Genomic DNA, 24,981 nt, shown 5'->3' on the forward strand with positions numbered 1-24,981 from the left:
TAAGCTGGGTAAATGAATGTTAACGAGACGGTCCAACAGAAACGCTCAGCAGCGTGAAGTATAGAGCATACTACACCTTCGGCGGATGCGCCAAATCACTCTCGGCGATATTCAGACGGCTGACTGGTACAGAGAGATATAACTGTATTTGTCGACTGTCTTTGTCACCGAGGTGATGTCAGCAGTGGAACATCGTGCACACTTTCTCCTAGATGTACTTCGTTCTTGGTAGGAGTGATCCTCAAAATATCTACATTGTCACTAGCAAAGGCTTTTGAGTATATCGTATTTTCACGATTCTGAAAACGGTTATTCGTACATGGTGTTAGCAGCAATCAACTCTTCTGGGTCTGTCCCTACAAAGTCCATTGAAAATGGCTTTTTCATTTATTGATTTTAATTCCATGACTGAGTTTTGATCTGAAATTGCATCCTATTTTGGCACAATAAGTACGCGAGCGATTGTTCGAGGTAATTGCCTCTTTCACACAAACATGGATCAACGGAAAATTGCTGAGGAAGCTTCTCAATCCGCGGCTTGGAGTGCTCAGGAGGATTTTCAAAGAGTGCACATGCGCGCCTTTGACTCGAGCGGTAATTCAATCAGGCGGCAGAAGACACGCGCCTTACTGCCAGGGTTGATCTCAGGAAAATCGTAAGAACACGGCAAAAATTGAAGAAATTACGTTTGCAATAACCGGTGTGTTTTGAGTTTAGCGCTGCTTTCAACCATGTGGATTGTTACGATTGAATAATGTCCTCGCCGGACAATACTCCCTCTAATTTTTTTCCAGTGATTTTGGTCCCCCGCTCATTTTGAACCTCTCGGAGTAAACCCTAAATTCAGTTTCGACCGTCTTATTTTTGGCGAAAAATCAATTTTCCCCGTAAAGTGATTAAGACAGGGATGGCGGACATTTTGAATTTTAAATGTCGGTATGCTAAATTTAAAATGGATTTTTTTGTATCAAATACCAACTTAACATTGACGCGGATACTCCTGATTGTTATTCTAGATTTTGAAAGAGAGTGGTTTGAAGTTTCCTTCAAAAATTGAGCAAAACTTTGAGTCTTTCAGTTTCGAGGTGTTTCCGCAAAACGGACATGCTAACATTGTTGTGAGAACTACATCCGGGCATTCATCTACAGCTCCTGTATACTTGCGAGGTAGAAGGAAAAATCAAACCCCATAAAATGAGATCCTTCCATCAAGTTTCTTATTACGTTAATGTAATAAAGTTAATCATTAGAAATTGCATTATCTGATTGCAAATGACAATTTTCTATGATTAAATATAGCTGCGAGGCACAATTAAACAGAAGAAAAATGGACTTTCATTATCAAGCTGCAGCCTTCACAATAGTGCTTTTCTCCCATCTAAGGTTAGACACTTAACTGATCCGAAGGTATTGTTATGTAAATTCATTTAAATTTTGAAGTAATGTACTAATGGTGTAGTATCAAATTTGAAATTCGGAGACACTATTTTACGAAATATCATTCATCACTCCCCTACATATAATTACACATTTTACTCGCTCCCTGGCTCATCAGTTAGGCTTCCTTAACGCTCGCCATCCATTTGTCAGTCATACGTACATCCTAACAGGTTTTTGCTGACCTAGTCTATATGATTCCCGCCAAATTACTCCTATGTAATGTGTATCGTTGCTAAATGGATGCACTTTCAAAATATAGTTTATTCACAGTTTTCCATTTGTCCTACATTTTCTGAGATATTCTCACAAAGATAATATGACTGCAATTTATTCATATTTATCTAAGACAGCTAGTCCCACTTCACTGTTTTTCGGCCGTGTGTTATATTGCGAAATGAAAGCCCCCGATGTCGTTTAGTGCTTTTGCAAGCCAGGAAAAGCCCCAAAAAGGCACAATAAAATAATCCATTATTTTGAATTAGTAAATATATATTATTACATACTGTATTTTACTGCCCTAAGAGCGTTACATTATCGTCAAGGTCGTAATGGCACATGATAAAATGTCAAGTTTATGTTTTTAAAACCACTGATTTTGGCCTGTCATAAAGACATCTATAAATATAAACAGTAACTGAAAAAACAAAGCGAATATATTGAGGTGAAAAGTCATCAAACGATAACACAGCGCCTCGCTTATTTGCCCTCTAAATTTCATATTCGACCTTACTCCAGTATCTCTCACGTGAATACCAGACTCTGGAAAGCCAAAATCTGAGTTTTTCTGATTCTCTGAGATCACTTGACCTTGGAAATCGAAGGAGAGACCACATTAGTATCATTACCCTTCCTAAGTTAAATTGCTTGGCAGGATAATAATGCAAACATACCTGTTACTCTACACAAGTATTCTCATATAACTACAGCAGTGTACTTCATCCAGCGTAAGTAACTTTCCTAAGCCAGTAAGTTGTTGATTCAGTGAAATTCTAAACTGAGTAAAATGAACTCTCCTTATAGTTCTGTTAGTGGAGACCTACTCTAGGGGACATTTTGGAATTGCATTCATCGACCGACGAAATTCTAGAATGAAGTGTTTGATTGAGAAACGTAATATGTAGTATTTCTCGATGATGACATTTTCTGAGAGACATTCAACGGTGAAATTAATTCTCACTGCTCCTTTCCAAACGCCGTATTCAAGACCAACTTACTAGTTGTCATTAACATTCCGGGCTTGCTGACGTTGAAATACGAGTATTCCAGTGGAAGATTATATGCATACAAGCAGTTTTAGAAGCTTTTAATCGAAAAAAATGTAACTTTTAATCATTTTTGATAGTATCTTGCAGTACCTGGCCCCCGATTTTATCGTAAATTGTGCTTGTAACTGATGTTGTACGTTAAGCTTATCATATTCCAGTGTTTGTGATATTCCCTGTTTTTGCCGTCGAAAGAAAAGAAAAATTCTTAGAATGTGAAGTAATAATAATGTTGACGACAAGGCTACGAATGTTGTGCTTTAAATTCCATCTCATCATGGAGGTAGTAGTTTGAGCTTACTGATTTTCAGCGAACCGAATTGTATGCAAAGGCATTTAGCTTATCTGAAATATTCCCCGCAAAGCGGCGTTCAAGAATACTCAAGATTGGACGGATCGCAGACAATGTTACATATGTGGAAGGATTGAAATGCACATGTAGCGTGCAAGAGACCTCGAAATGTCTGCTACAAGACGTACTTGAAGTCAACGTAAAGAGTTTAATTGAATGCCATGCTGCGATACGGTCACTGACCAGACTGAGTACGTACGTTACAACTGCATTAAATTCTTAGGGTTACTGTTCAATCATTGTATACATGGATGCGCCTTTTGACTGATTAATGTAACCGACGTACTTTCCATGAAATCCGTATATATCAGTGGCGTCCAATTTATTTTGGGATTGACAATGACGCCTTCTTCCGCTAGCAAAATTAAGTCAGTTGGCTTAAGGATATTGATATAAATGCAAAAAGACGGGAAGTATTACAGGCTTAAGCTATGTAGATTCTTCTAGTAGACAAAGACGGATAATGCCCCCTCCCCGGCGTGCGCAGGATGAATTGTATGTTATATAAGATCTATTTAAAGTTGCGGAAAAAAATATCCGTTACAAAGATTCTTCCTTAAAGCATGGCACAGGATAAATCTAAAACTATTTATTTTAACTAATTGGAATCAATTTCTACAAAACTACAGAAGGAACAATCTTTGTCGAACCCCCATTAGAAAGGGCTGTTCGAACCCAACAAACAAAATCTCGGAATTTCTAGACTTTGTCATATAAACCAATCGTCCAAAGACAACCAACATAGGTCAAGGACACTAAAATTTCACTAACCAACTATCAGTAAAAATACCAGAAAACGCTATTCTGGTAGCATTAGACGTGGTATCAGTGTACAAAAACATGCCACAGAATGAAGCTATTAACACAGTGATCGTGGACTGTGAAACAGTACCAACCAACACAGTGATCGTGGACTGTGAAACAGTGCCAACCAACACAGTGATCGTGGACTGTGAAACAGTACCAACCAACACGTAAGATATAAAAAGAAGCGCCACTCTCGTACATGAAAGCCTTAACTGTCGATTATTCTGAAACACAGCATATTTTAATTCAACTGAGAGAAATATAAACAAATCTGTGGATGCTTCATGGGCTCACCACAAATAGCTGTAATCGCATTCCATGAAACGGAGAATATTATATTAAAATCCCATTCATATCAAATATTGGTATTAAACGTTTCAAAGGCAACATTTTCATGATTTACAAAGGAACATACCATAAACTATAACATTCAGAACATTTGTCAAGCAGTGAAACACCCTGCATCTCTACGTTCAAATTTATATTTGAACATTCTATCGAAAAAATCTGACACTTTGATTTATTGATCTTCAAAGGTCAGAGATGTAGTCGAGAGACATCACTCAACTTTGAAACCCACACGAAACCAACTGAAGAAACATCTTCGGAGGCTTCATTAAACGTGAATTCCTCAGATATGTTTGACATGCAACAGCAATGTGGACTTTATAGAAATGGTCAATTTCGTCACGCAAAAACTTCAACGACGAGATCACGAAAAAAACTCCTGAAATACCTCGTATCAAGAGGAAGTTAATGCAGCAAAATGTCAGCTATATCTCATCGGAAAAACCACAGAGTATAATGACGTAACAACAAAACTTGTCTTCACGACTTTCGTCCATTCATCAAAACCAGAGATTATCAGACAATGTCTGATAAGAAACTGGAAAATAATGAAGGGCAATCAAACGCTGGCCACAGTTTTTCCAGAAAACCTATCATAGCGTATGAAACGAAGCAGATTGAATCGTTTCAAAGACAACATTTTCATGATTTACACCGTGACAGGAAAAGAACGTGAACTTCTTACATTCAAGCAAAATTCAAAGATAAGGAGAGTAAACACGAACAGTCCGAGCAACAATTAACGCAATAGTCAGACCACAACATATCAATTTCAATATTTCTCTTTGATGAACAATGGCTACTATCAAACTAAATATGTGGGAATAAAAAAAAACATTCGAGTGACTGATGAAGGGAACCACTTTGGCCAAAAACACTGTTAGATTGGATCACAAACATAAAACCATTTTTCGGGGACTAAGGTCACATGACCAAGGTCAAATCACTATCGATTCACCGGTTTCGTTCCATGCTTCCCGCTATTATCAAATCACATTGATCTTTTCACTATGCCACATCACTAAAAAATGTAGAACATTGTGTGAAGTTGCCTTCGTTTCCTTTAAATCGATACAATTTTTTCAAACAAAGACCGTTGTTATACGATCAAAAATCTCAAAATAGTTTGTTACTTGCGTTTAGCTAATTGGCTGTTTTGTTACATTTATATTTTATTTTGAGTTTATAGACTATAAATAAAAATTATACATTACCTTTAAACAATCACTTTGTCATGTAAATGGCCCTATTCTACTGAGCATAGTGAAATTCATAATTGGCCATGTTGTAATTTTCGGCTGCCATTTTGGCTTTATGACGTCATCGAGCCTTCTCGGTTGGCCAAAGTTTTGGAGCAATAGCTAATTTTGATCTACACATATATGTAAACCTCTGTAGCAAATTTGGCACTTTTGTCATCGTGTGTAACGATCTTGCTGTTTTTGCTAAGCCACCTGACTAATTGGATTGTCCTGAAAATGTACGGAAATGTAAGCACTTCATTTACAGTAAACAGAGATCAATGTCGAAAATGTATGCAAAATGGTAGAGAAGATGCCATACATGATGATATTAATTATTTCCCAGGTCAAAGGTCAGAGGCTAAATGCTTCTTTCGTGCATTTTACTCTGCTGGTAATTCAGTCCATCTTGTGACGGCGCAATTCCAACTTCACTCGCAGGAGAACAAAGGTGCTGTGAATATTTCATTACTCGCGGCATGTACATATTTTGAAATTTCTTTGCCATGCTTGTTTAAACAAAATGTCATGAATACCCGATTGCCAAGGCAATGGTTACTTAATTTGATACATTTATTTGATCATGCCAACAGATTATTGAAATCTGTAGATCTGGAATTGAAATAACACTGACTGTTTTCATTGCAACGATTCAATTGTATTCAATCGCTTTCCGGAGCAAAACGGCAAGGAACTCTCTGGAATGATCTGCGAAATATAATCCCTTTTCAATTCCTGCCCGTTTTGTCATACCTATTTGGAAAATCATTTCATAGCACAAACAGCCTGAATAAACTTACGTTTTAATCGTAATCGGATGATTTATTAACGTGGTTTTGCTCTGCAAACCTAATTTAAACGGTCATTGTGTTTTTTTCTCCAGTCTGAGAGCAATTGTGAAAGTATGCTCGCGCATTTGTGCCATGCTCGATTTTGTCAGTATGTAAATAGTTTTAATGAGCATCGTTTGACCAAGGAGGTAGCTATACCTCCATGGTTTGACTATGTAAATTCAGCGATAGCGAGTCATTATCAATGGAGAGTATTCATTGGCTAAAACTGTGAATTACATCATAATACCTCCACCCACGACAATGACTACATTTACTCTCTTGTCACGTATTCCCGTTAACTGAATGAAATGCTAAATTTAAGATGTAGTCTAAAGGTCAGGTTTAGTAGTTTCAAATAAACTTTATGAAGTCAATTTGTATATTTTAGATAATGTCCGCTTCGATAGTGAAAAACTTAAACTTTCGCTCAAAACTTTCCTCGATGAAACTTTCGACCATACTCTTACCAAATCAAGAAATCAGGGGTCACCTGGTTAAATTTGGTACTAGAGAGAAAATTAGCAAAGATTTCCCGATATTTGATGTTCAAAATGGCCGCCAACCCTGTGTTAAGTCTTTGGGGGAAATACAATTTTCGATTTTCGAAAAACTAAGACGGTTAAACCTTTTCTTACACCGAGATCTTTCAAATGAGACCCCACAAATGGTAGATCAGAGTAGAAATAATGAAATTTGAAACCCCAAATACCTGTCCCCGAGGCGCATTCTACGCTAACAAACTTTCACAATTAAGGATGTAAATCTGGAATGACCGTACCAAAATTGACGAAACTTGCCACATGCAATGATGCTAAAAAGATATGACAGCAATGAAAGAAATGTTACTAGTACTTTAATATCGACAAATTACTGATGAACATATTACTCTACGATGTTTTAATTATAGTTATATATCAACGGACGGTATAGTAGTATTAAATTAAATGAAACTTGGTAAAGATTTTGGTAATAACAACATGTGGAAATTGGAAAGCTTATTGAAGCTTAAGGTGGAATCATTGGTGATTTGTGCGTTTAGCTTTTATCTCGGGAATGGCTGAACCAAATTTTTGTGAGTTTTGCTAATGGTGTTCATCGTAACCAGACATGTACATATACAGAGAAAGGAAGGAAAGTATTATTACTACACAGATCACTGCTATACATTTACTGAAACACGGGAGCTTTCACTTCACATCTGGTTGTCACTGTTTCACCCACCGACAGCTGATCAAACCAGTTCAAGAACTAATCGGTTTCAATCAAACTAGTTGGGCAACCCTTAATTTCAAGTAATTGATTTTGGCGCGACCCCTTGTACTTTCTAATATATTTTCTGCTGCCATGATAGAGAAATGTCTGCCCCTTTTTAGATCAAGCAAGATTCGACTCGGTGCAGCTGATTAAATCCTACATCAGTGAGTAAGTCTGTCGGTTACAAATCTTGCTTGGTGGTCACGTCGAAATATCGAGGTGGTTTGGGTAATTCCCCGTGTTCAGAAGCTCACAAACAGCTGAACGGTACATGGGATTCCTTTCCAACCAAAAATAGTCATTGTCATGTGGGATTTCAAGTATACTCAACTGAATATTGTTTCCGAAAAAGAGACGTTTCGCGCCAACTAACTGTTGCGAGTTCGAGAAATAACTACACTTCGGAAAGACGCATGATTGGTTCATAGACCATCGTCATAGCTTTGATCAACTCATTGAATCGGTGTACATAATGCAGAAAGTGAACGGCACAAATGTAATGCCTTGGCTATATGAAATGGATAATTTAGTGCGCTGCAAAATTACCCCGTTTCGAAAGACTAAGTAACTGTACAAAACCGACTAGCAAAAATTCCATTTGACGTGTTTTTACGCAAAATGGTATTTATTTGTTGTTAATGCGATTAAGACTTACAGTTCCCCAATGAATATTTTCCTGGACAGCGGTAAAATAAAGGAAACGCATGCATTATCGGATTTGGGGACGTGTGTCTGCAAATCCGCGTTCTGTATTCATGGACGCGGCTGACCAAATAACAAAATCAAAGACAGTCCTTTTACGCTGAGTGAAAAGTGGAAAGTCGAAATAACCATTGCAAAAGGAGGATTAACTTTTCTTGTTAAGATGAATCAATCACGTAAACAGTGTACGTCGCACTCCATTTTGTGAGCTCACTGCGAGATTTCATGAATGCAAATGAAATTGGACCGCGCGCGATTTTATTTGCTTTTGAAATTGACAAATAATGTCGCCCCAAGCCTTCTCAAAATGTTTCACTGAATGCAAACTTAGATTGATTTGATGGACCTAATACAGCGGTAATTTTTGGAACGAAAGGAATCATTTACTCAATATTGGTGTGGAATTTTGCAATCTGTATGCCTTAGCTATTCAAGCCATGCGCAAACAGACATCAAGATACCTCATAGTATGCAGGCACAGAGGCGTATGCACAGAAAATTACCGACACGCATACTGACCGGGAGCAGCCGAGAAAGGTGTTCATAAATTTGGTCAGCGGGGTAGTTTTACCTGCGTGCATGCGGAGAAAGGGTGGGTGAACATCCCGATGTCAAAGTTCAATTCAGAAAGACAATTATGCTCATAAGTGTACATGTGATGCTAGTCAATACATTTAGCTCCACTCTGCCGCAAGGCTGGTCTGCAGGTTTACTTTGACTTGCAGCTCACTCGCCAGGTATGTACCCCCTGATTACATACATACATACATACGTACATACATACATATATACATACATATATACACTGTTACATACATACATACATACATACATACATACGTACATACATACATATATACATACATATATACACTGTCACACACTGGTTTATGGACACTGTGTTGTGGCGTCGCATTGAAATCGGTCGTAGTAGGACAAACGAACGAAGATTTCTTATTCAGCCATACCGTTGCATTATGCAAATCACAGCATATAGCCTTGAGTTTACGAGTCAGTCGGTCTGTTGAATTGTTTTGACGACATTAAGGGATGTACACTGGCACGAAATACAACAAAATATTCCGTTTTGTTGAACTCGAAAGGTAATGGCTTCCCTAGGCATATCCGTACATCCATTATCACATCTCAATAATCTTGACACGTCTTTAGTGAAAAATGGGGACAGGCAATTAGGAGTTGATTTCCTCACAGATTTGTCTGTCTTTAAACCTGGTGCAATGGGTATGACTGTCTCACTTTGACTGTCTTGCCTGTAACTGTCGCCCTTTGATGTTTTCCAGTGATAACTGATTGGAGTCTGTCTGCAATTCTCGTACCATGCCCTATATCCTAGCCTTTCTTGTTTTCCGTCATCACGGACTGACCACAGACCTAATGCAAGATATTTCTCCGGCGGCGACAAAAGATAGATGTACGATTAAGTAGTCTGAGGTAATTTTCCTGAATACCGTGAAATATGTCAAGTAAACCTAACCTTCGTTTTCGCATGACGAAGGGATAAGGATGATGGCATCTTCTCTTCCTTACGGTCTTTGGTCAAGTCATACTTTTTTCGTTAATGAGATATTTGATATTATAGCCTAAATTGTCTCATTCTGTGGTTGTTTATTATTATTATTAGTAGTAGTAGTAGTAGCATTAGTAGTAGTAGTAGTAGTAGTAGTAGTAGTAGTAGTAGTAGTAGTAGTAGTAGTAGTAGTAGTAGTAGTATAATCATCAATCATTATTGCTGTTTCTACTGACGAAGTTCAATGACAAAAGTAATAAAGAGAAATTAAAGATTTCTGGAAAAGAACAACAAAATAAAAAAGTCGAATATTATTGATTATGTCTCCAACCTAAAATTTAAGTCATCCGTCTACAAAAAAAAAGATTTTCTATTTTCATGATTCGTCAGGGCGATAAGTATTGATCATAATATTCTCGAAAGAATCAAATCTCAAGCGTTAACTTTATTTTTTAAAGATTGCATCTTGAGGTTTTATGCACAGACGTGAGGTATACATTATAATCATCCCAGCGATCGCACTGATCGGAACCTACGAACGTGCTGCTGCATATAAAACACCATCGAATTACTCGTGATTTCTGAACGTATCTAACATCTTCATCTTCAATCCCCTTCATTTTTACGTCCAATAAAATCTCTAAGGTTTGATCTTGCCATACGTCTTTACATCGTAATTTGCCTTTCATACGGTCTGCTACACTCTGTTTTAGCCAAAAAGGCTTCTCCGTGAGCGGAAGACACAATGATCAGTGACAATTGTCGGTGGCTCTCACGAAAGTACCAGATCATAATACTGTTTTCTACTTCTTGATATCAGTCTCTCTCTCTCTCTCTCTCTCTCTCTCTCTCTCTCTCTCTCTCTCTCTCTCTCTCTCTCTCTCTCTCTCTCTCAGTGAGCTTTGCACCACTAAATTCATCAAATTCATCATTTTTCTTTGTTCATCAGAGAACAAATAATAAAGAAAATTTATAAAGAAATACAATAAGAAAATTATCGTCTAACAGAAGGGATACAGAAGCGTTAAACACTGAAGTTGATACCCTATCGGATTCGACTCACAATATATGACACTCACCTGGCGAAGACGTCGCAGTAAAAACCGCCTGGCTTCCCCGTTGTTTAAAAAAGAGTTTTTCAATAACAAACAGTGCCGATTTGTTGCAATATTTCTGACGACCAACCCTGCACACGCTGTAGAGTGGATGAAGTTGTCGCACAGATCGCTATCATACATTGAACACAAACTATCAAAGAACGAGAGTTTCAGCGAGAAAATCATCGAAACACATATTAGCATTCATCATTGTCTGATCTCACACCCTTGCTGACTGTGCAATCAAGCAGCTGGAAGTTAACTGTAGTTAGGCTTCTTTCACAAACATCTCTAGAAAGGATGGGGCGGGAGAATCCAAAACTGACACACAATAAATTGTTTCCCCGCCAAACAACATATGCAATCAGCAGCCTAAACGTTTCAGTCGAACACAGCCACGCGATGAGTGTGGGCGGCTCTGCTGTCTAGATGAAACAAATTTGTCATGGAAATGTAATTTAGATTATCCTGGTCAACTCAGTCGTGTGTGTGTGTGTGTGTGTGTGTGTGTGTGGTGTGTGTGTGTGTGTGTATACATACATATATATGTATATATATATACATACATATATACTTATATATATACTTACATATACTTATATATTAGGTTCATTAGGTTTACTGAATGCACCCGGCACTCTCTAGGTTTCACTGACTTTTCACATTCGTCAAGGTTACACGAGAATTAGGATCAAATATGACTTTTGTTGTGTGGTTCTGTGTATAACATATTACAACTATATATATATATATATATATATATATATATATATATATATATATATATATATATATATATATATATATATATATATATTGTGTCTGTGTAGAGGCCACATATACTGTTGTCACAGCTCCTCCGAGTCAGCCTTAACTTCAAACAAACAATTTGAATGTTGATCAATCTTGCAGTCAGGTCGGTACAGGAATCTCGACCTTCCTGCCTCCAGGTTTATATGATGTACTTCTCAAAGCGATTGTTTGGAGCTACGGTGAAATCAGATCTATTTCTGTAGATCTCTGGGGCTACGAGGTCACTCTTCTACGCCCGTAAAATTCTAATTCCTCATCGACGTCACTGCAGTGCGCTCGGTATGACAGAACACGTAGATTCCGTCGAGCTGTGTTTCAATGCCGGCGTCGCATTCTAATGGAACAAAGGACCAAAGGTTTTCTTCGGCAAGGCATCAAGAAATAATTTACCGTAGGGTCGCGATAGACTCATTTATCTATGTATAAATCTCTGAGGAAATTCCCGACTGGGAGTACAAATCCGTTTCCCCTAGCAACAAGTGTTCTAGACGAGATGAAACATCATCAGTTCATAAAAATTCATTATATTACATGCACAATTTTCATCTAGGGATGTTTCTCTCCGACATCTTGGGCTTGAATGATTATATCTAACAGTGCGATTTTTCATGTCGCACTCTCATTTATTCCCCTGCCCAAAGTTCGGTCCCTCATATTTTCAAAAATTTCAAGCGAACAGCGAAATCCGCGTGGATAAATCGACGTGCAAGTCTGCAAAGTTGTGTAACAGCCTAGTTCTATCAGCATTATGCGACCACCTTAATTAACGTTTTAAGCGAAGCCTCTCTTTCTGTCTGAATTTCAAATTACTCACGATGATATCAGTCATATTCAGTAGGATTCGCTCACAACAGCTCAAGCTGTGCATCGTTCATTGTGAGACGGCACAAACGTTGCTTTAAGTACTGGACAGTGTGATCCTCACGTCTACAGCTTAAGAATTCTGCGTACTTAAGCACGTCTTGTAATACAGTTTTTGTGCAAACACGAAATCATAGTTACCAGAATGTTAATGTCCCACACATACTAGTAAAAAGTATCCTATAGCTTCTTAGAAAGTGGGTCTGTGAAGTTGTGAAGTCTCTCGGAAAACTGTAAAATGTTTTGAAGACAGAGGAACACATGCCATGATAGTTCAGTACATTCCACCATAAAATATCATTCGAATGCATTTAAAATTTTTTAAAAGGGTCAAAATATTGAAACTATGTAACTTTTAATAACATTTTGAGTTTTTATCCGAAGAAACGAATATACGTTTTCTTCTTCTTGTTCCTAAAACATGTTGTTCTAGACAAAGCACTAAACTTGTCAAAACAAGTTGAATATTTTGCAATGTTTCGTCGTCGACATTGTCAAGTGCATTCTAGTCCAGGGGAAAATTCAGTCTTCAAAGTGGCATATATGCATTGACATAAGTCTTGTCGATAATGTAAATAATGTCTCCCTGGCATTTGGGCACGATTTGGGAAGTAGAAAACGAAGCTGTACTTTCCAAAACTGATCAGACGTAATGGAAAGTGGATCAACAGATACAGGTAATGGAGCTTAAAAATTACACATCTTACTGCTATAACTGTACGAGAAGAGTACGAGTTAATGAGTATTCAAAGTGCAACATCAGCTCTGCAAACGAAAATACTATGGTAGTTTATTTGAACTTCTTTTGCCAGCGTTATATAATGAAGAACAGACTAGTGTGCTATCGGGCACGCTCAATCACCTGGATTGTGATTTTTTGCAATGGTCATGATCGGAATTTGAATGAGTTGAACTTCAGATTCTTCCCTGAGAACCACAATATTTCGGAGGTTTGAAGAAAGTGGCCATAGGTGACAAAGTTTCGGACGGCAAATCGCCGGTTCAGTCAACATTGAGAAAAGCACCGATGATTGAGACAAACCATTAGCAAATCAAGGCAAATTTCATTAGTGCCATATGATCCTAAATCATGAGGCTTGTATAGATACACAAGAAACTAAATCATTGTGAAAATAATGATTTAAAAACGACAGATAACAACATGACACAAAACAACTGAGACATTTGAAGTAGTCTTTGTTCTATCAGGCTGATTTACTAGATTCTAAACCCGCATTGAGCGGAATTCTTCAACCGAACACATTACAGGGTAGTCGCACTTTTGCGCCACTCGGATATAACCTAGAGCCAAACAATTATTTCCCATTCTGTGCAGCCAAAGTAAATTTTCCCCAGCACTGCCCGGCCCTGATTAGAGCAGGTTGGGTAAACATTATTCTTCTTTAGCTGATTGTGTCAACCGTTGCTTTCAGTTAAACTGTGATAAGAATGTTTCGTTTTAATGATTATTGACTCGCGCTGTTGACACTGTAATCACGTTTTGTTTGTAGTTTTTTTTCTCTCAGGAAAACTCGTTCGCTTGGGAAATCTTCCCTTCGCTAAGTTAGTCTATCTCAAAAGTGCAGAGACTGCCCTATGTCCTGGGTTCAAACATTGGCTTTCGTTCAACGTTACCTATTTACTTGGCGTTAGTGGTGCGGTTTTCAGGAAAATTTATCAAATAAACTTGTCTTGAAACCTGTGCATTTATAATAACCCTGAATGTGAAACGTGTGGCATCCCCCTCCCCGATGCCCACTAAGGTTTTTTATAGCATTCTCAATTGTTAAGGGCCATTACGTTAGGAGAATCACGGTCGTCAGATATTTGGCAGAGAGTTGTGTCACTGGCTCGGAGTTTCAATGACAATGAATGATGAACATCAAGGTACGGAGGGTCAGTGATGATTATACATCGCCGCGGTTCAACTTACATTTGCTTCTTCGCTCCCAGCTGACGGTTTCTCACTTCATCGGCTATCTCTTCCATCTATTCCGTCGCCATGACATCTGCATGTTCAAGCGTCAGATAACCTTACATGTCTCTTGTCTGTCACTTGTGTCATGGAGCATGTCAGTGTGTGATGGAGAACTAAGATTACATATTTTATCATCTTCTCTTTCAAATACCTGTTTATCAATGTACGGGATCGGCATGCATTATATACTATCGAATAAAGTCTATATTCGGTCTGAATAGAGAGCAACCGTGATGCTTTAATGGCTTAGATACCTTGATATGAGGTTTGTTATGGCAGAATTTGCACCATGATGCAAATATGTGCTGTATTATATGCCTTCATCTTGACTAATGGTCAGGTGGGTCGGCGACTTTGTCGGTTCGCGCACCCTGCTAACCGTTGCTAAGGTTACCGGTCTAAGGAAATCAACGGCCGGAACTCCTTCAAGGAGAAAATACGGTTTTCAGTACGATTCACATTTCACTTGATTTGTGACAACCAGAACATGCATCGTCCGACATCACATCCGATTAACCGCACCGACTTTCACGAGAGCTTTCAAAACATCGAGTTGTCAAATAAAACGGCTACAAAATTTTTGGATATTGACCTCAAGTCTATGAAATTTCTAGTTTGTTTTCGGTCATCGTTGATTTCGTCTGCTTCAGTATCAGCTATGGCGGTAAATCAACATGCACCAGGCAACTGAACTGTCAATTAATGTATGCACTACATTCTGTCTAATATTGAATAATGGCACAAACTAAACCCATAAAAGTTGCTTTTTATTGAATATCAAAATATTTCTACTTTCCACAGACATGTGCCAGTACTTGAACGAAAAACATTAAAAATTGCCTGATGATAATGTGGATCCTCGTGACAGGAATTCACTTTCTGTCCTGGCGGCAAACATGTGGCCATCTCTCACAACCTAATGAATCTTGTACCGCCCGTTGCCCTAATCCAGAGTACACGTTCTTCACGTGCCGTTTTGTTTGATTTGAATTTCGCATCAACCATCGTCATTCGGACGTCTTGCTCAGTAGATTTAGCAGTGTTGACTTTCTGTTGAGCTGTTGTAAAATCACCTTTATTGGCAACGTCGTTTTCGCGAATTGGTCGTAAAGCCAAGGCTTGTCGTGTTGCTTGTTGATTTTAGGTCATCGTTGCATTTGACTGCTCCTGTGTCAGTCGTGACGTAAATGACAACTGATCTTGCGATTCAAGATCCAATCAATAAATCTGTCCCAATTATAGTAATAAATGTCAGCGAACTTCAGTACGTACACAGGGATATAATAAAATAATTATGCCTGAATACAAGGGTTTTGGGGCTCTCCAAACAGGCGACAATCTATGTACGTACGTACGTATGTATGTATGTATGTATGTATGTATGTATGTATGTATGTATGTATGTATGTATGTATGTATGTATGTATGTATGTATGTATTTATGTATATATGTATGTGTATGTGCGTCAGTTTGTACATGATATATTAATGTATTTATAATTTTATGAATAAATGTGTATGTATGTCAGCCGTCCTTCAACTGAAAAAAGAAAGGTTATTTTATCTCAGAGGTATATACTTTCGCCAGCGTCACCGGTAATTTCGTATGCAATGAAGCAATATGCTTTATAACAGTACAGCTCAGTTTTATGCCGAATTTAACAAACATCGCTATCCTGTTATCATTGTTGATATCTCCGTCGTGCATGGTTCCCAAAGGACTCCTTGGACTTTGAATCCGTTTCATTGTGATAAAATACTTTACTTTAACAACTTGGAGATCTTCTGCCTTCGTGTCTCTCTGTCTGTCTGCCTATCATTCTATTTGTCTGTCTATCTGCCTGTCTGTCTGTCTGTTGGTCTTCCCACCCAATCTTTCCAGCGGTTTACCAGTCTGTCTGTATGCTATTTTGCGTCTTTCGTCGGTATTAAGCACACACTGTTATAATTTCCTAAATGAAAGTAAATTACATTGTTTTGTAAACAACTAATTCCGGACAAACAGACTTTTCCTGTCCAAAACTTACAAGTTTTTTGTGCAAAAGTCAGCCATATCGAATCGACGATTAATATTTCTACAGATGCCTCAGTGAACTACATAGAAATACATTTCGTTAGGTACCTATTTCGAATAAAAACGACAATCTGCGAGATGCCAGAAAGCCCCTCGTTGCCGCCTTCTTCTTTCACAAGGCCTATACGTTTGAATTACTTCTGGGACATATATTCGGACTCTCTAACTTGTACAATATTTTATTGAACTAACACTTGTGAGGGTTCATTTTGAAGCTTATGGAGTTAATGAAGTTTTACTGGCTCAGTTTTGTGAAAATCTGGAATTGTATTTTCCCCAATAGATATAATACCGGGATGGCGGCCATTTTGAATTTCAAATAAATGTTTGGTAAATTGTGACGGTGACCCCCAATTGTTGTTCTTGCTCTTCTTGATTTTGAAAGAATTTGTCTAAAGTTTCCGCAAAACGTTTAGGTCTTTCATTTTCGAGGTGCGAACTACCTCGTACTACAAGTTGGATTCGACCATATATATGTTACGACATTACCCTTCTCGTCGAAATGTGTCTACACATATACAAGACTTGAATAAACAATTTTCTACAAGATTTTGATGTATGGTCGTATTGTTTTTCTACCTACTTTACCAGCATCTGAGTTGCCTTTGAAGTTTGGCAAGAGCAAATTCAGTACTTCCCGTAGCGTGCGCATTTCGGTAATCGAATTCAGAGGAACTAATGTTTCTTGTCGCGTGGGCAGTTTACAGCAACAACGATATAGATGCCATGCCAATCCCAACGGATCGGAATTACAGTAACTTTTCATGATAATCCCTTTCTTTACAGGCAATGATGGTTTCGCAGTTAACCTACGTGTGAAAATCCTGCGATTGAGTTATATATGTTTAACATTCAGGATATATTACTACAACTGATGCTGCTGTTTTGAGCATATTGCAAGTAATATATATATATATATATATATATATATATATATATATATATATATATATATATATATATATATATATATATATATATATATACTCACACCTGTCTGTGTGAGCGTAAAGTAAATACAAGGATGACACTATATCTCTTTTTTCATCCAATCAAACGATCTTAAACTGCTTTTCGTTCGAAAATTATTCTATATCTCTCTGTCGATTAATCTGTCTTTGTCTGTCTGTATGTCTGAGTATATACATATTTACATTGAATGAATATACACGCTGAAGAGACGACATCTTGCCATCTGCGCCTCAAAGAAAACGTGCTTTCCATCATAGAAAACCAGTTAACCTTACACATGGTGGCAGTCAAACCGATGCTTGCCAAGTCATCAGAAGAAGTTAAGCAGACCGGTAAAGCCCAAGGTAAAAAAATTGCGGCAGTGGACGTATAATTATAAGCATGAAATAAATTTGACAATTGATGTTTTATATGCCTACAGAGATGAATTTCATTGTAGACCTGGAGCTGAAAAAACTCCCATGGGTCTTTGAAATCTCTGTGGTCGTCATGGCACTGATTCAGTATCCGGAAATGTAATTACGCGCTCACATGATGGAATTAAAAATGTGTGATGGTTAATTTCGTTTGTTAACCTTTATATTGTGCCTTGTTCCTAGTAGCGTTATTTCAGTGACACTGGGGCAAGCTTTTAATGAGAAAACACGAGGGGTTACACTGGGTGGTTTTCCTTTGTCATGGAAGTCAAACGGCATTGACGGAAGCAGAGATTTAACTGCCTGGAATTGATTAGTGCAGATGATGCTGTTCCTCCAACCAGCTGTGCGTTTGAAAGTCGTCGCTCTTGTAAATGCAAATCGCTGCGTTAATGACAAAATTTTCGAAATCAGCACGGATAAATCCAACTTCAAGATATTCGTGCACTTAGCAAGAAGATCTACCAGTCTGATAAGCGCGGCCAAGAAGGCAACAAATAGTGAATCCAGAAAGGGTATGCAAATGCAGGAATTTTGTCAACTCCAAACTGTATACTATAGTAATGCTCTAATTCCAGTTTATTAGTCTCGTTTCCTCTTCGGAAACAGTTGTCAGCGTCGAAATCAGAGCAACGCATTAACAAGTGTCGAAAAAAGTCACTTGGTTAATGGCGTAATTACAGCTCCGGTTGACGGACAGCATAATAACTATTTGATGGCAATGTATCGAGATACATGGAGGTCATGTTCATGGGTGATTAGTGGCACTACTGTTTAAGAGTCAAGGGTTATTTTTATGGCTGAGGTAATTATACTGGATTACCAACTCAATGATGAATTACAGCACACATCAATATCTAGCCGCGTTTCATTAGGTTTACTGAATGCACCCGGCACTCTCTAGGTTTGACTGACTTTTCACATTCGTCAAGTTTACACGAGAATTAGGATTAAATATGACTTTTGTTGTGTGGTTGTGTGTATACAAGTATGTATAACATATTAGAACTATATAGATCTATCTATCTATCTATCTATCTATCTATATATATATATATATATATATATATGCGTGTATATATATGCGTATATATATATATGTGTGTGTGTGTGTGTGTGTGTGTGTTGTTCAGATGTATGTATGTATATGTGTATGTATGTATGTACCTATCTATGTATCTATGTACGTGTATGTATATGAAGAAATGCACATACAGAACACGTATCTAACATGCATGTATTTCATTCGTTCAATCATCATTTGTGCTATTGTATGTACTAATCATGTCTACCATATTTTCGTTCGTCAGTGAATATTATTTGACAACCCTCGGTCTGATAATTTTCTCTTCTTTATGTTGTAATTGGTTGTCTGTTACTCCTACATGTATTTGCTTCTTTCTACTGTCTCCATCCTTGACGGAGCGAAGCTCAGAACTCAAATTGACTAGGAGATACTGTATAACCTCCAAATTACTTGGTCACGTTGATAGTCTAAATTATTCTGATTATGACAGATAGGTCGTTTGAAAGAACTACCCCGAGTTCTTTAAATATTCATTTTTTTTTTCATTTGAAATAGATTTTACAACTCTTTGAAGAGTTTCGCATGTATAATCCGACATTACCGTAGAGAAAACAATTGCAAGAGCATCGAAAGCATCCGAAAGAGCGGTGATTTCTTATCATCCTAAATAACATACTTCCGTTTAACCATGTCCTTCTCATGCTTATTTGATGTTCACAAAGATTATATAAGTAGATTATATCGTTAATTGAGTTGAGCAGGAAATAACCTGCACTATGGGACATATTTGCGAGGAGTGACATTTATAATTACATCAACGTTTTAAAGGGAGGGGTCGTCAGAACTGCGGTCAAAGGTCATATTGGACCATACAATCAATATAAACACTGTATCCAAGGTGTTGGCGATTGATGAAAGTTAAACATGCTTGTGACAATGTGCATCGTGAAATTCAAATGTTGCAGCTATGTTGGCGTGATGCATCTCGATGCCGTGCATACATTGTTTGTAAACGAGAAAGTCACACAGGCGCAGTTCCCGACGCCTCCTTCTTTTAAGCTTATATCCAATTGGCATTAATTTTATTAATACATGGTGAAACAGCTCGTCTGTTAACTCAAAGGACGGTAACAAGCCAAAAGTGGCCGGAAGATTTTGTCCGGGCTGATACAAAAACAATGTCGTGAAATTTGCATTAACATATATTATGCAAACCCATCCGAACTCCGATTAAGGTATTCTCTAACAAGATGTCTTGTATCCTGAGATAATAACAATACAAGAAAAATATCTGCCATTGCGATGTTATTATATTTACCTGAGCATATATAGAGTGGACTAAATCCATCAGCAGTTTTTCTCGTGGCAGCAAAAACACAATAGAGTGAAATTAGAAGACGCGACAAGTGTTTGAAGTCGACGTCAGGGCCAAAGTCTGGAACTTGAACTTTCAGAGTATCAGCTTCCCTTGTATAAGAACATTTGTCGTAGAACTGTAAACTATGCACTTGCAGCGAAAGTTGAAAATATTCTCTTTCATAATCAGAATAAATTCAGAAGTTAGCGTGCAAATCATGTTGTGTGATGTTATCACCGCGTTACAAGAATGGCGATATTGCGGTCATCTCTCCATCCTATGCAGATTTCATATTGAGATATGCATAGATGTCGTCTGTTTGAAGATTTGAGTATCTCGGAGTTAAATCTCCCTGCTTTTGAGACGCCTATTATCTATTCTCTTTTAGGCAAGCCTGTTCACTTTATATGGAAATTCCTTCTGATAAGGCGACGAGTAGGCGAAACTGTAATTGCAGCTATATCTCTGCTGTTTATGCGGACGCGAGTCGGATACGGCCCGAGAGAGATATTGCTGTGGTCCACTCAAATCTACATGTATTCCCTGCTATCAGTCTTTTGTCCTCGCAGACAGAAAGTGCATTGTTCACGAGTGTTTACCATCCACTCACGGCTAAAGACGCCACCTGATAGATAGGCAACTCTATTTATGAAAACTTAGAGATAGCGAACGAGCATTATTGTTGGAACCCATGGACTCCAAAGGGCTTTTCCGGAAAAAGCCGAGTCTATAACAAAATATTCGCACTCGTTTTCAAAGGTTTAGTGTTTAAACCAATGGCAAAAGGGAAATAGCCCACAATTATTAGCAACTTTTGGCGAATATTTCGCGCTGTCAACGTCCACACAGCTACTGTGAGACTCAAGTTTCCGTGAACCTCGAGCATTGCCTAGCGAGAATAATTCCCCCGAAGATACCTCAAGACGGATGTCTCCCTCCCTCCTCTTTTCTTTCACTTATTTTACATTGTGGACCTTTTTTATTTCATAGTACGACAACGGGGCTGAAAGGTGTAAAAGTGACTCGCTAACTATATCTACGTGATCAGAGATATTGATAAGAAACGCAAACGGTGCTCGCAGCAGTCGTCGTCGTCTTCTTTATCATCACCATCAGGAAAATATTAAGCCGAAAATTGTAATACATAAAAAACAAGCGGCGCCAAAGAAATCTGCAGACTTCACTTGACAGATTAGCAAAACATATAATGCAATAATTACGCAGTGGACCGAGAAAAATGGCTGACCGGGTAATATGGACTCTGTTACCAAGGAAACGATCGTGACAACCGCGAGTTTGTCATCGTAAATATTTACACCGTATTGTAAAACGTTCTTTATTTTAATGCCATTTTCAATCAAAAATTGTGAGATCAATGCCGTTTGCTTTCTTCACCTCTACTGCTTCATTTAACGACCATAACTACACCAAAATTGTGAACGCCGTAACTTTACAGTGTCTGTATTCTGTGTTTACTTGGCTTCTTTTTGAATACTCAGTTTACACATTCTGCCTTCATGCTTCAAACCAGTATTGCTGTCTCCGCAGAGCTATCCAACGTCTCCCTCCAGAGCCCGTGGCAAACTTTCTACGCGTCTCTGTTAATCTTCGTCAGGAGAACCGAATCGCAGTCTAGTACTTCAGGTGGATATTGGTCAGCCGACATGGCAAGGAAGGTCTTATCTTGGTCTCTCAAGGCTGGGATTTTATGTCGATGTATAAAATCATAACCAGGTGCTGCATTCCCAAACTGCTCCTTAGAAACTCCGAACAGTGTTGTCAACGACGTCATGTCGTGGAAGTTAATACTGCTTGCTCTTTTTAAAAGTGTAGTTTTGCCGCCGCGGTGTAAGATGGACTCGGACATTTCGTACATGATAGGGTCGTCGCAATGCCAATCACAAACCCGTTCTAATCGCGTTAAAATTAGACAGAAATAGCGTAATCAATCAATCAATCAATCAATCAGCCAGTCATCGATTCTTTCGGGAATTCTGCTGACAGGCCAAGCTGGTAGCTTTTCCTCGTTCTCTCGCGAGAGATTGTTTAATTAAGGGAGCTGCCATTACTTACGGCGTGAGGGTCGGATGAATATAAGGGGGTCACTTAAAAAATTGAAAGCTACAAGGGGGTTGCTTATAATGTGGAGAGAAAGAAGGTGGGTACTCAATTTTCGGTGCAAAATGAATTGAAACACCTCTAAGATTGCACGCTTTAACACATCAATTTCTCAAAATGCCCACTGCCCGAGGGGGATACCCCTCTCGTGCTCTCCCCTTTGGGTGCTCTGACAGTTTTACTTACAAATTAAAAAAAAAACACCTCTCATATTGCACCAAACTGCACCATCGCACACATTTCTTTCTCAAATTTTTCCACACAAGAGAGAGTACAACCTCCTCTGACACATTCCCACTACAGCCTCCCGCATATTCTCACCCGTGTACTTTCAAATTCTGCCCTGTCAATTATCTCAGTGAGAGCCGTGTCAAGATATCCCCAGCCACGGTAAACTTACTATATGGTTGGAGGATACTGGTTATAGCTTGAGTTTTTAGATCTACATTTTATTGTCTTTGAATTTCATTTTGTTGGTTTCATCTTTTTCAACCGTCCTAACTGATGATAATCTAGCAGGGTACAGCAGGATATCAAAGGTCAGTATTAACAATTGCTATATTTTTGTAAATTTTAGAACTCCATGTCATGACATTTAACTTTTCTAAGTGGGGATGTCAGTAAAAATTTCTGTGATAGAGAGGGGATACTAAAATTCATCAGGGTTTACAGGGCAGTAACTCGAAATTTCAGAATTTCCGATGAAATTCCTCCGACCTCCCCTCAGGCCGTAAATAATGACTGCTCCCTAACAGGAAAGCGAGTGCTGAAAACTGCGTTTCGTTTCCCTGTACACTGAATACAGCACAGCACGCCTAAGCTAAGTAAATGGCATTCTCAGCAATGTCTTCCCTGTGAAAACGTAATGAATTCGATATCGCTTGCAATAAGTCCTTATTGCTTTTGATGGCCTATTATTAAAACCACACGCTATGTCGTTCTCGATGATGAAAAAAGCGCCATGTCATCATATCTATGTAAACAACTGAACCATACAGTGTCGCTTAGAGCAATATTTTAAATTTTTTGACGGGCGCATGTGTCTAGCTTGACCGCATGTCTGTCAGTCTCTTTTGAAAGCAACAATTTCTGTGAGTTCGAGCGACGACTATGTAGTGAAGTTATAATCTAGATCGAATAATTGTTCCCTACAGTTACAAGCCAATCGTTCGTGACTGCGCTACACACAGACTGACAAGGCACGTTACTTTTGCGCAATTGGTTCTTGTTAATTGTTACTTACCGTCACCACTACTTTGAAACCTTCCACCTCGACATCGCCAAAAACCAGCAGACCCAGATTCGCCAATGTGAAAAATACCTGGACTCCGAACGCTAGAAATCCACTGTCCATCATTATCACTGGATATGTGGTCGCATCTGAGAGACAGACGCTGACGGAACCTCACAATACGAATGTATACACGCCACCACGGTAATCAGGCACTCAGATCCCAAACCACTGCTCTCGCTTTTGGCCAACTGACTGAATCACGTGACCTGCTTTTTAATTTTTTTTGAGCGCGTTTGTGATCCCGCGCCCAGTGACGCACACGATGTCAGATTGTGGCTTGAAGGACACATTTCCATTTCTACAAGTTATTTGGGTCATGAGATAGCCCTAATCGATAAAGTCTAATCATATTAACAGAATTGTCAATAATTAGGTCGGCTAAACTCGGTGAATATCTTCTCGCCAAAAGCGAATTGCACGTATTATCCGACGGTTTGTGGAGATTGACCATGGTTCAGTGGATCGGAACAGTGTGAGGGCGCGCTTAACGACTCAACAATGCAGCGCCCGGCGACAGTGATGGAGAGCTTCTTTTATTAAGGAACACAAATGCAAGGATATTGCCTAAATAATTGAAAGAGCTATCACGCATTTACGTCGGAAACCTTTTTTTTTTTCATTTTTAAGGAAGGCAACTTGAAGTAATCATTCATTTGATATACTGCCTGATGTGTCAATAATTTATTCAAACAAAGAATTTTCACCTGTCGGTCGATGAGATATGATTAGCATTCTAAGTTTTAACCCGTTCACCTCAATTCCCTGCAAAAAGTGCACAATCGCCATTGATAATAGAGGACTTAGGGCAAACCATTGCGGTTAAATAGTTCAACAAACGGGTAGGTTGTGTTAGTCGTGAGTGAAGAGACATGTCATTGTCCTTCTCTAGGGCTACCAGAATATAAATCATAGGTTTGTAATTCACTCCACAATATCACAGCTGATCAACGGACAGTTACTTGCAATCCGAGCTTGTATAACGTAAAATAAATATCTGTTATGCCTCAGACCGCCGAGAAAGTGTTTTTCTCGAGGGTCTATGGTTATGCAAAGTATATTTCTAATGTTTCAGTTTGCATGATATGTATAGAAAGTAACGATTCGTGTGGGGGGGGGGGAATTTAAATAAACTGTTCATTTTGACGGAAGTTAAGGTAGTATGCGCTTCGAAAGTGAAAGCCTTTAACTTTTGCTCAAACTTTCCTTA

The 24,981-nt window shown here is 38.5% G+C and overlaps 1 protein-coding gene across 1 annotated transcript in view; it reads right to left on the bottom strand.

The window, feature by feature from the left end:
- LOC139115287 (peptidyl-prolyl cis-trans isomerase FKBP2-like) overlaps positions 1-23,956 on the bottom strand; it is a 49,422-nt gene extending 25,466 nt beyond the window's left edge. The window contains exon 1 of the mRNA XM_070677297.1: positions 23,724-23,956. Coding sequence (XP_070533398.1) covers positions 23,724-23,837 — 114 coding nt within the window. The 5' untranslated portion in view covers positions 23,838-23,956. The remainder of the gene's footprint in view (positions 1-23,723) is intronic.
- Between the last annotated feature and the right edge of the window lie 1,025 nt (positions 23,957-24,981).

The sequence above is a fragment of the Ptychodera flava genome, chromosome 17, assembly GCF_041260155.1.
Source record: "Ptychodera flava strain L36383 chromosome 17, AS_Pfla_20210202, whole genome shotgun sequence".
NCBI lineage: Eukaryota > Metazoa > Hemichordata > Enteropneusta > Ptychoderidae > Ptychodera > Ptychodera flava.